The following is a 13,369-nucleotide window of genomic DNA, read 5'->3' on the forward strand; positions in this document are numbered from 1 at the left end:
TTGTCATGAAAAAATAGCTTATGACGATACAATTTTCATTAATATGAACATATGAATTATCTAGACCCGAATTTCATGCAATCACATTTTCTGTGTAGTCGGGCCATTTATAGCCGACTGCACATAATCCAATTCCGAATTATCTTCTTGTTTTTATACGATTATTTTTCTTCTTCTTCACACTTATCTTTTTTAAAAGTATCTCGCTTATCTTTTTAAAAATTGATATTTTTGAGCCAATCTTAAATTTAAAATTGCTTATATAAAGATACATTTATTCCCGTGAGCTTACCTCAACTGACAGGAATATTGCATTATATATGCGAGGGTTGGGGTTCAAACCCCGATCATCCCACTTATTCAGGGACGAGGGACGGACTTATGTTGTGGTGTGTGTGGGCTAGAGCCCCCACTATCATTTGGAGAATATATATACTACCCTATACTTTAAAAGAAAAGATCACACATAGAGATAATTTTACCAGTTAACTATATGTATCCCACATATACAATAGAGGTAAACAATTATTTTGGTTTGTAAATGTCTAAGAAGTTATCATTATGATTTTTTATTGTAAAAAATTATAAATAAATCTAAAAATATTTGTCTTATTTGTTTATTTTAGTTTTAGAATTTATTTTTAACTAGTCAAATTAATCATCAAATGTGTTTTTTGTTGATCAATTTAGTCGAATGTAGTCTATAAAAAAATATTTTAGAATATATCATAATTTTTGTTGTATGAAAATTTATTGTTGAATTAATGATTAATGTTACTCCACGTTTTCATATACCTTTTAATTTAATATTAACATTTTTCTACCATATTTTGTATCGTTACATATTAGAGCTAATTAGACCCGTGCGATGCACACTTGACCATATTAGGCTCTGTTTGTGAAGGCCAATAAGTTATAGCTTATAAGCTAAAAGCTTTGTTTGATAATAGTTTTTAAAAAAGAGCTTATAACTTATTTTACTAGTTTATAGCTTATTTTTCAAATGCTATTTTAAGTAACTTATGAGCTTATAGCTTACAACTTATTATTTTTTCTTTCAATTTTACCCCTATCATCTTACTTCCAAAAATTAAATATTAATTAAACATATTTTTTTTTTACGTCATTTCATTCTTATAAACTAATTCAACCGCTAATTTTACCAGACACTACAAATTCAACCAACTAGTTTCTTAGCTATAAGCTAACTTATAAGCTAACCACCGATATTAGCTTGCTTATCGGTTAAATCCAATTATTTACCAAAAGGAGCCTTAATTAAAAAGGTTAAATTTGACGTTTCCCGCGTGCGTGGTTGAATTCTCCGGAACTTTTGATCTCTTATACCATTTCTCTCTGAACGAGAGGAAATTTGATCGTAGCTTCCTACTCAAAGCCACCGTGCCGGAAAGTTTCCCTACAGTTGTGACTCGTTAATCTTCAAGCGTGAGTTATTCTTCTTCTTCTTCTTCTTTGAATCCCTCGGTTTTGATTAAATATATGAAAACCCCAATTTATATTTTGAAAACCCTAACTTTCCTCATAAACCTGAAATTCACAATATTTAGTTTTGATATTGTTTAAATTTAGTTCTTTTCTCATCTTGTGTTTCAAAATATTCAAAAGGACCAATTTTTATTTTGAGTCTTAACTTTCTCTTTTGGTTTTGAGTTAGCTTAAGTTTATGTGGATTGACCTTTGATTCTAAATTGCTTTCTAGTTATTAGCTTTCTAGTAACATAGGGTTGAAATTTTATGATTCGCTTTAGAGTTAGTTGATGTTGGAAAGGTTATTTGTGTGCAGAAATCTACGAAGCACAGACACTCCTCGGATTAGGCGTGTCACATGTCGGACACAGCAGGTGTCTTAGACACTTGTAATTACATTGAATTGTGTCATTTTGACAAATTATTATCGGTTTTGACGTGTCAGTGTCGGTGTCGTGTCTGGTGTCTGTGTTTGTGCTTCATAGGTACTCCCTCCGGTCACAAATATTAGCAAAAAAACTGTTTACCCGGTGTTTAAGAAATTTAGTTAAGTGTGATTAATTTTCTTGGTTTAATGCAAAACATGAGTTAAGTGTACTATATTACCCCTTTTGAAAAGTGTAAAAGTGAAATAAATACCTAAAAAGAATAGAATTAAATAAGGGTATATTAGGAATAGTAGTATTAATTAGTTTAGAAGTAGTTAACTTTGGCTTATAATAGTGACCAAAATTTGAAGTTTTTCTTTGCTTATAAATTTGAAGTTTTTTTTTTGGCATTTCTTGTAGTGTAATTTAGTGTTTGATTTAATATTTGGCAACTTATATGAAGTTAAGTGTAAGTTAGTGTTTTTACGATCAAGTCTTAATTGTAGGGTAGCGTTTCAAGGAAGTTTCAATTAGTGTTAGTAAGAGGGTCCATTGATTTTGAGGCGGGGTTGTGGAAGTTGGATTGGAAGGCTTGCTAGGTTTGTGAGATGATATGGGAGGAGGAGGTGCTTGCAAAATTTACTTCTTAATTTCATTGCAAATGTTGTTAGCATTTTTAACATTAATTCTTTGGTTAATTTTGATGTTATTACCACTTTGTTTTCGCTTAAGTGCCATACTTAGATTCTCACACTCAAAAGTGCAATAAAAAACCTTTTCATCTTACCTATACTAATACACATATTACATGAGTTTTTTTGTTTGCTGCACCGGAGAGAGTCGGGATGCTGCTGTTTTGCGTTTTTCTCTTTTGTCTCATGTCTGTACTGTTTTTTGGATCTGTGATTGTACCGTAGGGTTATGTTTCCTCTGTTCTGCCGGCTGTGTTTGTTTGCCTTGGTTTTTGGTTTTGTTTTAGTTTTAGGGGTCTGTTATGGATCTCTTGTTCCCTTGTTTTAATGCCTCCTTTATCTTTGTTTGTACTACTTGTACTCACTTTGATTAATAAATTTTGCCTTTTCCAAAAAAAAAAGACTTTTTTTGTTGTGAAAATTTTGTGGTTGCCATCGCAACATTGAATCATACTTGCCTCCGCCTATGACATAACATTGCACATAAATTGATTCATTGTAATGGATTAATGAGTAACTGCAGTGTATTTTTGTTGTTATTTTAATATTTGCAAACTTATGAAGCTTAAGTTTATGAAACTTGTGGCTAATATCCATGAAAAAAACAGGAAATGGGTTCTAATGTTGCAGATTATCTGGTTGATCATAAGTGGTCAACGGAGTTAGATACAAAACTTGTGAGGGTGATGATAACAGCAAGGAAACTTCAAAGGTTTAGCATGGTCAGATAAAAGGTTGTGGCAATGTGCTGTCCAGAAAATAAATATTTTCATCAACAACGACCAAAATTGCAGACACTTGGAACGAAAAGGCATCGAATGTCTAGAATCTAGACTTCAAAAACATAGAAAGGCTTATGATATGTACCAGGTGATTTTCTGTTTCATTACAAGCACTATTTTGTGGAATTTAGCATTAAAAACTAAAATCCTTTCCTTCAAGAGAACAAGTGTTCCTGTTCATTAAGAATCTATGCAGGCCTTTAGAAATTATGAAGTTGAGTAATGTTTATGCTATTTTAATTACATATATCAGGAATTTTTCTCCTGGTGTGTTTTTAAATTGCTATTTCTCTTTGATACAAATTGTTCATATTAATAACTTGTGCACCTTGTATAATTTCATTTGAATGGCTTAAAAAACTTCAATTTATTTATTTTCTCTAATTGCATACAAAGTGCATGGTTCTGAGAGGTAATCTGTTTGTTTAGGAAGGATGTGTTTTCCTTCTTAATTTCATTGCAAATGTTGTCAGCATTATTCTTCAGTTAATTTTGATGTTTTATCACTTTGTTTTTGCTTAAGTGGCATACTTAGATTCTCAAAGTCAATCCTATCTTTTTTAAGTAATTGTTAATAGTCTATATTTTCCATTTGTCTATAATATTGTAACTTTTAAGTACTTCATATATTATTTTTATTTTATTCTATCAGGAATCAGGATGACTCAAATTGGACATTGCGGATTAAGCTCCGAAATTTGCTTACTTGTAGAGACGACAATGGCCCATTGGTTATCCCTAAGTCTTTCAACAATTCTCGGGTAGGGTCATCCCATTCCTCTTATGTTGTCGACACTTTTCTACGAAATCTGCGAGCCATCAAGAATCATATCAACTAAACAATATAACTTTTGCCATTCAAGATTTCAAGACAAGCCTTCAAATGATGAATCTATTCAACCAAATGACTCCTCAAGAAAGAATATCCTATGTGGAAGTGGAATATATCTTTTAGCCTTGGGTGAAAAATAGAGTTTTCTTAATGTGATGCTGGGTTTAGACTTCCTTAATATAACTCTATTTATCGGAGGAAAAATGTCGCAACAATATTTCTTTGTTGTTGACTGATTTGTAATTCGGCATCAATGTCATAACAATAAGCACACTAAACACTAACTCTGGTTGCGATTAGAGTTTATAAACAGATTATCTTTAATAGCTTTCTGCCGTGGTGAAATGTTCTAAAACCAAAATTAGTAACAGAACCATAAACTCTAGAAGAACTGTTTTTTCAAAAAAACCTCATCAAAACAGAAGCTCAAATTGGTTTAACAAAGAATAATAGTGGTGCTTAAGTGCGGTTGGTCGCACATATGACCTTTCCGAAGCACCACGCCTATCCTCGTAGAAGCTGTTCCTAGTAAAGATTATGATTCTCGGGTATCCAATCAATTAATACCACAAACTTGGGAAGCTTAAGCGGAAATGAAAGAGTAGTAAGGTGAGGGATAAGGGGGAACTAAATGGAAGACTTCACTGATAGAGGTTATACACTTTCATCAAGGAGATCCAAGATTTTAGAATATTGTTAAAAATTATAAAAATTTACTGAGAAGTTATGAACATTCATTAAAAAATTTAAAGATCTAAGAAAAAAAGTTTACAAACTCTCCTCCCACAAAAATCTTAGGCAAGTTTCAAATATTATATAGACAGTTTATATAGATTAAATCCCCAGAATCAAACATATGATTTCGCATTACACGGGCAAAAGAAAAACAAACACAAATTTATTTATTTATAATAATTTCAAGAATAATATATTTTTTAAAATATTTATTTATTTTTTGGTTGGACTGCCTAATCTGGTTCAGGGTCAGTTCTGACATCAAATGGTTTCAGTCCATTCCCGATCACAGTAGCAGTGGATCGAACCGTGTCCTCCCTATCAAGTCCAGCGTCAATCACTACCGAACTAACTAACAATTGGTTTTATAAATTTATTTTAACATTAGTGAGAAGGGATTATTCTTGTAAGGTCAAGAGATTAAATATAACTCTCTTAGTCACACTCACAAAATGTTAATTTTTATTTTTATGATTTCATAAATTATCAAAAAAGTGATTCTATATAAATAACCAAGATGCTAGTAAGATTATTGTGATGAGTGCAAATGGAAGAGAACCAAGATGTGAGATGTTGTTGGTCAAAAGACCACACAAGAATAATCCCTTCGACCTCACTTGCTTGATACATTGCTCATGTAAATGGTGATTTTTGGTCATGGGATTGTGTTGCCTGACTTTGTTCTTAACTTCTATTACATTGCTCATGTAAATTTTTTTAACTTCTCTAACTCACATTCACAAAATGTTAATTTTTTTTAACGATTTTATAATTTTTATTTTATTTTTTATAATAGTATATCTCTTGGTTTTCTACTATTTTTCTCTTCCATTTCCACTCATCTCATATCTTCCTTCCATATTTCACTTACACTACTGAATGTTTAAGTCAGGAATTGAACCCAATATATTAATTAAACTATAAGAGACATGTGACATCTCATCTAAGCGATGTTCGGTTCCATATCTCACTTTAACAAGTAAACAAATTACACACACACAAAAAAAATCCATTGGAATGATACCATATTTATCAATTTAATAGGTTTTTTTGAATGTATTCGGAATATATTTTTACATAATCATTTTGTGGGGAAATGGAAATAGTCTATAAAAAATGGATTAATAAAAATGGGCTGCAAATAACCGTGACTATTTTTTTCGTAGAGATTTTTCTTTACCGTCCTACCCACTACTCGCATGCCCGATGTATTTCTATTTTTATCCTTCTGTTATTTAAGTAGTGGACGCTATAAATGTGTTTAAATATTAATCATTCATTTTCTCAATTTATTCTCATCAATTTATTTTTCTCAAAAAAATATTAAAAAGATAAATAAAGTTAAATATAAGAAGACACAAAATAGTAGATAATAAGTAATGAATTAAATTCGTCAAAAGAGTGTCCTCATGAGTCATGAGCATATCTCAATTGATAAGGATATTGTATTTTATATGCAGGACCGAAATTCGAATTCGAAATCTCCCACTTATTCACCTCAAAAGAATTATGAATTAAACCGTTAAAAGAAAAAGATATGCATCGAAATCGAATTAATATGTGGTTAAAGAAAATTAATTAATTAATTGCATTTTTTGGTAATTATTTAGTACTTTTGTGCAAATGAGGGGTTGATGTGAAGTAAAATTATTATACCACAAATCTAATAGATGATTACAATTTCAGAATCTTATAGCAAATAGCATAAAGTCAACAACACTTTGACCTCAATAGTAGAAATCACCAAGAGATTGATAATAGGTTTTCTTTAAGAAGATAACAACAAAATTGGGTTATAGTACTTCAATTCTAGAATCAATGAACTTCCTTTTGAATCTCAAAATCTTTAGATCATACAAACAGATGCTGATGGTTTTGCTTCTATTTTGGCTAATATTGGTAGGGTAATTAGTATACCTGACCACCTAACAACTTCCACTCTCACTTAGTGAGCCCACTAATACTATTTCTTGGGGCCCCATAAATTTGCCCAAAATATAATCACTTTGGTCTCCTCTCCAACTACTATCCTCCTAACATGTGAGTGTGACCCCAAATCTAAATTCCATATTGAGAATATATGATATACCAATCTATAAACTTATGACCCTTTAAGTCCATATTCCTCCCCTCCCTTCTTCATGTATTAATGATAGGAAAAATATACAGCAATGAAAGAGTCCGTTTGATCTGTAAAATACAAGTACCGAAAAGAATAATACAAGATAGATGTTTAAGGTATTGAACGAATTTTGTGTTGTACGGTGTTTTGTGGACAAAAGGTTATTTCGATATTTTATACAATATGTGCAGAGGACAAACCTTCGTCACTCATAAGTTAAGGCAGTTGGAGACAATAATTAAATATAAAAATATAATACAGTGTTAAATGATTATAAGTTAGATATTATATTTGATAAAACTTTAGGGTATCAGACTATTCGTCTATAATAGTATTCTTAGAATTGAAAGTTGAGGTCTAACTCAACCTATAAAATCGACTTATAAGATCTTTATAAATATATATCTGATGTGAGACTATATATATATATATATATATATGCTAATCTCTAAGGGACAAGGAAACAACACCATGGTCAAAAAGTAGGTCAAATAAGAAAGAAATATTTAGCTGTATTAATGAACAAGCTAAAATGGGTTCAAAAGGGTTTCACAAAGCTTCTATCATTTTCTATAAGTTGGAGAACCCACATAACCCATCCTTATTTGAGCATGCTATGGCCCATTTAAAATGTCTTCTACCTCTAAAATTTCAAATGGATACAATGTATCTAAGTTCTAACCCCTCTTTTTATTTAAAAAATGACAACAAAATATGCTATATAATCTTATAAACAAATTTCTTTTCCACAATCATTCACTTAATGAATTGGCAACATCGACAAGATTTTATGAATTCATTAGTATAAGTGGGTTCCATTGACACTATTTTCCTCTCTTGGATTTGGCTTGTGCTTTGTCATATTATATATACTTTCACTTTGTTGCACTCATTTCTCATTACACTTGCCCAAATTAATTGTATATTTCATATTTATCAATCTCTTTGTTTTACCGACATATAATAATATCTTTGATTAATTTGCTTGTTGACAAAGCATGAGTCTACTTCATTAACAATAATTATATATATTGCCAAAATTAATACTATCATCTATAAAAAGTATTACTAAATAAGTTAACACAGATAATTAAATCTTTCGGTAACATCTGTTGTAACTTGATTTAAACCTAATTTTTTTATATATTTAAGATAATTACATATGAACAAAAAGTAGATAAACAATAAATTGCACCGTTAAATCTTTTACTATAGCAAAATCCAACTTTTAAAAAATTATATTTATAAACCTAGACGACATAATATTTAGTAATAGTAGTGATTAATAGAACATGTCATTTTTCTATATATATGATAAATTATATTATATGTAAATTTTACTGTAAATCGATGTGATTGATAGCTATCTTTAACTTTACATGAAAGTGATCCCTCTTAATCTAATTTTAATTAACATAAATTAAATGAAATTAGAAGCTCCAAGCTTTGAGGAACCCCCTCTCATAAAAGAAACTAATTGACATGGGTTACAACTAAGTATAGTGTTAAGAATTTCATTAATACTAACCCTTTGTAGCTAGGTGTAGGGTCACGTTATCACAAGGTTAAAACTAGGGATTAGGCATACACCTAATGAATCTAGGTATATACCTTGTGTGGTAGTAAGCTTTTTTCATTCTAACCCAAAAGAAAAAACATATTGATAGAGTTTGTGTTGCCGTAGGTCCTACAAGACATGGGCATCCTAGTTGATCCATGATGGCAACTATTTAGTGGCTCTATGTGTGGAACTTGATAGAAGAAATTAACACACTTGAATAATTTTTCACAAACTTTTTATATAGTGAAATTTGTCATGAATCTACAATATTTGGAATTAGCTAGTTATATGCAATTTATTTCAAAAATTAAGGGGAAGTAGGGCTTCTTTTTATTGGTTAAAATTAAACTCGATATCTCAAAATTTATATCGCATAGATACAACGTAAAATTATTTGCAATAAACGTCAATGATGATAACAGGGTTTGAATCCTCTATAATCATATAGTCAATTTAGTTAAGTCTCGATGATTGAATCTAAATTAAATTGTATCTCTGTGTCACATTAAAAATTTGGTTGGACAGAGTCAACAATTTTGAAATGAGATTTTTTTTTTGTTGAGGAAAGAAAAAATAGCTTGCAAGATATTTATGAATTACATTGACTAAAACAATTTTTGGATTATTTATGTATAATTAATGGAATGGAGGAAAATGACATAAAAATTAATCATAATTTCTAAATAGTTTACTTTATTCATGTATGGAGAAAAAAAGATTTGTTATATTATGTTCCCCAAATTGATGGGGAAGGAAAAGTGGGGCATCAATTGGAATGCATTGTATCAATTTCAATTCCACTTCATTTGATTTGACAATGCAAAACCAAATTATATAAAACCTATTATGTTTCTTTTCATTTTTTATATTACTCCCTTTGGTCTTTTACAAGAATATTTTTAAAAAATTACATATACCAAGGAAGCAAGCACATTGTCCATAGTTATTTTCATTTAATACTTTTATAAAATTAAACTTATTTCAGGTATACCATTATTTAATTACTATTAATTCAACTAACTTACTTATTTTTAATATTCTCTTCCATAATAAATAAATGTATAAGTGAAATTAAACATTTAAAACATTTGAAAATTAGTCAAAGTTTTTTATAGAAAAGATCAAAAAAAATTTCCCAAAATGTTCCTTATAAAAAAAACCAGAGGAAGTAATACATTTAATCAAAATAAAATAACCCAATTAATTTTACTTCAAAATATTTATAATTTTATTCAAGCTAAAATAACCACAGTCATAGACACAAATACACCATAGAACCAACGCAATTAGTTTTATTCACTTTCTCGAGGCTATTGAAGGGTTAATTTATAATTATTGTTTAATCAAAATATTTATAATTATTGTTCGCTAAATTAACTACAATCATAGATCTTAGAATTGGATATTAGGTTTAACTCGACAATCACACAAATACATCGTAGAACCAATCCTTTCAATATTATTAACTTTTCCTTTTTTGAATATTGTTATTTGAGCTACATATGGTTATTAACCTTTATATATACTTATTTAATAGTAAACTTTGCAATTGCAACAACACCATTCCAATCAAGTTTCACTAAAATATATAATAAAATTTAGGTTACCTATTATTAACTTCCATTTGATTTTTACACATCTTTGAAACAAGAATGTCCACTTGTGTGCATGAAAGCATAAAGTGGAAACAAATTTATCTTTTAAACTTTGTAGAAAGTAAATGAGCAAATTAAACTTTTTTTTTTCTTTTTTTTCTTGTCTTGTATATATATGGCTGTTGAAGTTATAACATCCAAAATTGAAGTCAAAGGGGCCATGTTGGTTGAAAGCATGAAATTCCTCCATATTCTTCTCTCTTATACCTTGCTAATTCTTTTGCCTCAGATGCCCTTGCTCTCTGCCACAAATAAATTAAATAAAATAAATATTTTTTTTTTTTTAAAAAAAAGGGAAGGAAAAATTATTATTAATTAAAATCACATTAATGAATATTTTACAACTGACTTTGAAAAAATTCGAACTCAGACTTTTTAGGTTACAAAATTAAATTCTTACCACTAAGTAATATATTAACTTTTTTTGTTTACAATGGAACAAATGATCAGATCCAGAATCTCTAGTATACTACTCAAATCTCCCACCTTATAGACAAATAAAAATAAAATAATTGAAGCTACTTAATTTCATATTTCATATTGGCTTATCTTTATCCATCACAACAGTTTGCATATATATATATATATATATATATATATTACATGATGTGAGATGTTTTCATGCACCCTAACAACCAAACAAAATGAACAATATATGCAATGTATCTATGTATATACTAATGAATAAGACCATGAAACTTTAAGAAATAGATTATACCTGCATTGTTTCTAAATCATCTGTCTCTGAATTGAAGTCATAATAAGTGCTTGCTGCAGTAAGCTTCAAAGAAAGAAACTGCAAAAATATCCAAACATAAATTAATATTAATTAAACCTATGTTAAAAATGTCTTTTTCTTGGCAATAAATAAAAAATATTTTTCTTTTGTTTAATTAACTTATGATCACTTACCTCTACTTGATGCTGCAAAGACTGAACATAGTTTATGATTTCATCCAACATTACTGCCATTCCCATGGTCTGCAAGAATTAATTAATACAAGTGGAAAATAATTAAGCATTTTTTGTTTATTAAATAAAATATAAAAAAATTTAAATTTTTACTATTATGAAATTAGAAACAAAAATTGGGAATTTTTCAAAAGGAACATATTTTATTTACCTTGTAACATCCAGGAACAATATTCTGCAAGCACCTCAATTTCTCATTGATTTTCCCTCTTCTAACCTGAATAGCAAAAAATTAATTAGAAGAAAATTAATTAATCTTAAGCAAAGATAGAAGAAAATTAATTAATGAAATCATTAAGTATATATATTCATAATGATTTAGGCTCGTTTGAATCGATTCATTTGAACTTATTGGAGTGACTGTTTGCGAGAATTTATGAAAACAACTTGTCATGTCTATAAAATGTTTTTTGTTTATCAGCATAATTGTAACTGTCCGGTATAACTTATGAAAACAAATTATAATTTATATAAAATCAATTTGACTTTATTTTATATTTTGTTATAGAAAAAGCTTATACAGAAGCACTTATATAATAAGCACTTATGAAATAAGTACTTAATTAAGCTAAACTTAGGAAATTATACCCTTTCTGCTAAACTGTGACTATCAGTAGCTTGACCTCTTCTTGCTCTAACATGAACAACTTCCTTTGCTTTCTCTTGATCTTCTGTTTCATAGCTTTTCAGTCTTTTTCCTCTTCCACCACTCTGAAATTAATCAGAAAAAAAATAAATTAATGACTTCATCACAAAAAAATAAAGAATAAAGAGTAGAATTTTTTTTTACATGTTTGGTTTTGCTTCCACTCTCAGAAACTGCAGGAGTTGAATTTGCAGAACTAGTTTCTTGAAAATCCATCATTTTTCTCTTTTTTCCATCATGATGAACTTTATTTTCTTCTTGAAAATTTGGAAATGAAACTTGAACTGCATTGTGATTATGATTATTAACATGATGATGATGATGAACAAGACCATGAAAATTTTCTTCCAAGTTTCTTGGAAACAACTCATGTTCCTGTTGTTGTTGATGATGTTCCAAGATGCTGTCACAAGAAAAAGGCATCAAATTTTGCATCATATTCATGTTTGAAGAATTTTCCATGAATTGATTCAATAGTTCCATACTTTGATCAGAATCAAGAAAAGGAAAAGAGGGTCTAATAATATTTTGAAAATTTTCTGTGAATTCAGCCATGTGATTTTTTTTTTTTTTTACTTTGTAATATTGTGAATTTTTTTTTTGAAAGCTTGTAATATTGTGGATAATGTGTGCTACAATTTGTTCTATTTATAGTGTGGAATTTTTCAGCTACATTGATGAATAGGAGTAATCTTAGGTGGCCACGTGGCAAATCAAGCTTCTTTAGTTTCTTGTTCCCTTAGTTGGGTCCCATATACATAGAAAATTGATTAATATCAATAAGGAGCTATGTTTTTGTGAGAAAAAGAGCACTTCCTATTTTTGGAGATTTTAGATCTTTTTAATAATTTAGAAAAAGTGCTTTTGTTGAGTGGGGGAGTATAGAGTCTAGGTGCAAACTCTTCCATAATTCCTTTTTGTGTGTGTGTTTAAGCAAGACTTTTGTGACAATATGAGGTTTTTTTAAGTAAGGCTATTTTAAAGTGAGTTTTTTATATTGTATATATTTTCTTTTAATAATTTTTTTGGATATTTCATTCTGTTTTTAACCAATTTTGTTTTTATTTGTTTTTCTCTTTTAGAATTTTTTTTTCTGAAGTGATTTAGTGAAAATAAAGAGAAAAGGATGAAAACATTTTTTTTTGAAGAGGAAACTCGATTCTAAAATAAATAGATAATTAACTACAAATGAACACAATGATTGATACAAAATTTGGCCAATTGTAACTACGTTCCTAGTAGATTGGTGGTTGTAGTTTTTCTATTATGCAATATTTATAGCGTATATAATATAAGTTGAATTTAAATATTGCAGTCTAAATTTTACCCATGAACCAAATCTCAGGAACTTAGCCCCTCGCACCCCAACCCTCGTACTTGTAATGGAAGGTTTTTTTTCCCTCATCTTTTAAAAGGTAGCCCAAAATTCTTATTCTACGTCGGAAAGAATCGTCACCGATGGTGAGATAAGAAGAAAAAGTATAGTCTGATTGCAAAGAAGCAAAGGACATGATCG

The 13,369-nt window shown here is 29.3% G+C and overlaps 1 protein-coding gene and 1 long non-coding RNA gene across 3 annotated transcripts; one reads left to right on the plus strand and one right to left on the minus strand.

Moving 5' to 3' along the window:
- Nucleotides 1-1,310: 1,310 nt before the first annotated feature.
- Nucleotides 1,311-4,907, plus strand: LOC123884775. 2 transcript variants are annotated; one of them, XR_006800921.1, is made up of 3 exons: nucleotides 1,311-1,446; nucleotides 3,157-3,418; nucleotides 3,983-4,907. It is a non-coding gene; the product is annotated as an uncharacterized LOC123884775 (long non-coding RNA). The 2 variants fall into 2 exon arrangements; XR_006800922.1 differs by having other exon boundaries at nucleotides 3,990-4,469.
- A 5,236-nt stretch (nucleotides 4,908-10,143) lies between these two features.
- On the minus strand, nucleotides 10,144-12,471 carry LOC123885006 (transcription factor BEE 1-like). Its single transcript, XM_045934238.1, has 6 exons — nucleotides 11,998-12,471; nucleotides 11,796-11,918; nucleotides 11,359-11,424; nucleotides 11,148-11,216; nucleotides 10,954-11,031; nucleotides 10,144-10,477 (listed from the first exon to the last, which is right to left on the minus strand). The coding sequence occupies exons 1-6, from the start codon at nucleotides 12,406-12,408 to the stop codon at nucleotides 10,385-10,387; spliced, it is 840 nt and encodes a 279-aa protein (XP_045790194.1). The 5' UTR covers nucleotides 12,409-12,471; the 3' UTR covers nucleotides 10,144-10,384.
- Between the last annotated feature and the right edge of the window lie 898 nt (nucleotides 12,472-13,369).

Source organism: Trifolium pratense, linkage group LG5 (genome assembly GCF_020283565.1).
Source record: "Trifolium pratense cultivar HEN17-A07 linkage group LG5, ARS_RC_1.1, whole genome shotgun sequence".
In the NCBI taxonomy this organism is placed as follows: domain Eukaryota; kingdom Viridiplantae; phylum Streptophyta; class Magnoliopsida; order Fabales; family Fabaceae; genus Trifolium; species Trifolium pratense.

Bases quoted from the DNA above. Each gene is read 5' to 3' on its own strand.
- LOC123885006 (XM_045934238.1), bottom strand. From the start codon at position 12,408: ATGGCTGAATTCACAGAAAATTTTCAAAATATTATTAGACCCTCTTTT. The intron at 11,919-11,997 runs GTAAAAAAAAAT...GATTAATTTCAG, and splicing joins GTGGAAGCAAAACCAAACAT to AGTGGTGGAAGAGGAAAAAG. The intron at 11,032-11,147 runs GTAAGTGATCAT...ATATTTTTGCAG, and splicing joins CTTTGCAGCATCAAGTAGAG to TTTCTTTCTTTGAAGCTTAC.